This window comes from Pediculus humanus, genomic scaffold (assembly GCF_000006295.1).
Source record: "Pediculus humanus corporis 1103172107743 genomic scaffold, whole genome shotgun sequence".
Classification (NCBI taxonomy): domain Eukaryota; kingdom Metazoa; phylum Arthropoda; class Insecta; order Psocodea; family Pediculidae; genus Pediculus; species Pediculus humanus.
In genome coordinates this window covers 32,808-34,573 of record NW_002987344.1, presented here as the reverse complement: position 1 = coordinate 34,573, position 1,766 = coordinate 32,808, and the positions used below count along the sequence as shown (strand labels likewise).

At 31.9% G+C, this 1,766-nt stretch overlaps 1 protein-coding gene across 1 annotated transcript; it reads right to left on the bottom strand.

Annotated features, from left to right (window-relative positions):
• Window positions 1-449: 449 nt before the first annotated feature.
• Phum_PHUM333800 (ubiquitin ligase SIAH1, putative) lies at window positions 450-1,283 on the bottom strand (the record flags this gene model as incomplete). Its single annotated transcript, XM_002427598.1, has 1 exon — window positions 450-1,283. The coding sequence occupies one exon, from the start codon at window positions 1,281-1,283 to the stop codon at window positions 450-452; it is 834 nt and encodes a 277-aa protein (XP_002427643.1).
• Between the last annotated feature and the right edge of the window lie 483 nt (window positions 1,284-1,766).

The window sequence follows — 1,766 nt, the reverse complement described above, 5'->3', positions numbered from 1 at the left end:
ACCGAAATGGTTTTATTAAAACAAATATATATATTTTTAATTATTTAATTATTTATAATAATAATGCTCTTTCTGGCCACGAGATTAATATGTTTCAATTAAACAAAAGGTGGCCATTGCTAATAATAATAATAATAATAATTGTTTGTAAAATCTATTGTAATGACAATTGGTAAAATACTAATAATAATTTCTTTTATTCTATTTTTTATAACCGCTATCGGAATGTTTAAGAATAATAACGTTTCATCATCATCATCATCATCATCATCATCACGCTTTAAGAATGTTTAAGATGTTTTTAAATATATATAAATATATATAATTATATTTTTTTCAGTGGATGATTAAATAGACGCTTAACTTATCCTTGAAAACCTTTACAACATTTATAAAAATTAAAAAAAAAAAAAAAAAAAAAAAAAGAAATCAGAAATGGTTAAAGTCGATTACCGAACTATTGATATAGTTACATTGATTCCAAGGTTTCCATTATCAGCAAAGAGTTGAGCGACGCTCGTGTCAAAGACAAGACAATCAGAATTAACGATGGCAGTGGCAATTCCTTCGTGTATTGAGCGCGGAGTCGCCTCCCAAGTCAATCGTCTTCTCTGTCGATTTAATTCTAAACGGTATCCAAAGTTTTCGGCTTGTTTCCGAGAACCAATCAATTGAACCAATGCGAAAAATTGCTGGTGTCCGTCAAACTTTTCCTGTTTTTCTAACACGAGCATAAAACAATGTCCGAAACAAGACTGCATCATGACCCAGTCTACGGCACCGGGAAGATTAATATCAGTTGCTAGGAAAACAATGTCTTCGCCCTGAAGGGTAGTGATGGATTTATGTGAGCTGACGAGGTGAGGCATCACCTGATCGAGGGATCCTAACCATTTGCACGAAGCTCCGGGACAGGGGCATTGGAATGGCCGAAATTCGCAGACTTCTTCGTGTTCGACTTTTTCAGAGTACAATTGAAGAACGGAACAACCGGTGGCGGCATATTTACAAGGGAACATGACCGTGCTCGCTACTTTTTCCATAGCGAGATTTCGGATGTTTCCCAATGAGCCCCGACACGTGGGACAACAAGTGAGTTTAGGACGACAACTGGAGCACACGAGATGACCGCTTTGACATTGGAGTATGGGGGGTAGAACGTAATCGAAGCAAACGGGGCACTCGAAAAGACTGGCTAGATCCGGGGCTACAACGGCACTCGAAGTTCCAGGTAGGGCACGTCTCTTGGACATTTCACTACCAGAGTTGGATCCGTTGCTCATCACGTTTGACTCAAATCTTTATTGGGAAAAAAAAGTACCCCGTTAAATTTATATTGTGTGAGTACTCAAAATCAAAAAAACAATTTATAATAATTTTTTTTAAAAAAAAAACAGCAGGGATTCTCAACAAAATTAAATAAAAATCATAAACAATTTATACAAAAAAAAAAAAAAACCCAAGAGAACACAAATGAAAAGTTTCTCATGAACATGAATAAAACATCATAATAATGATATAATTTATTTAAATAATGAAAGATTGTTAAAAAAAAAAAAATTTTAAATGCACTATTTAAAAAGAAATATTTTTAAATTGAATTTAAAAAAAGTTTAAATTAAACTAGAATACAAAAAAAAGAAAATTTATAAAAAAAAAAAAATTAAAAAGATAAAAAACTAAAAATATAATAAATTTGTTTTCAATTTTCGTTAACATAAGAAAATATCAATAAGTGTAAATTTTGATTATAATAATAATGATTA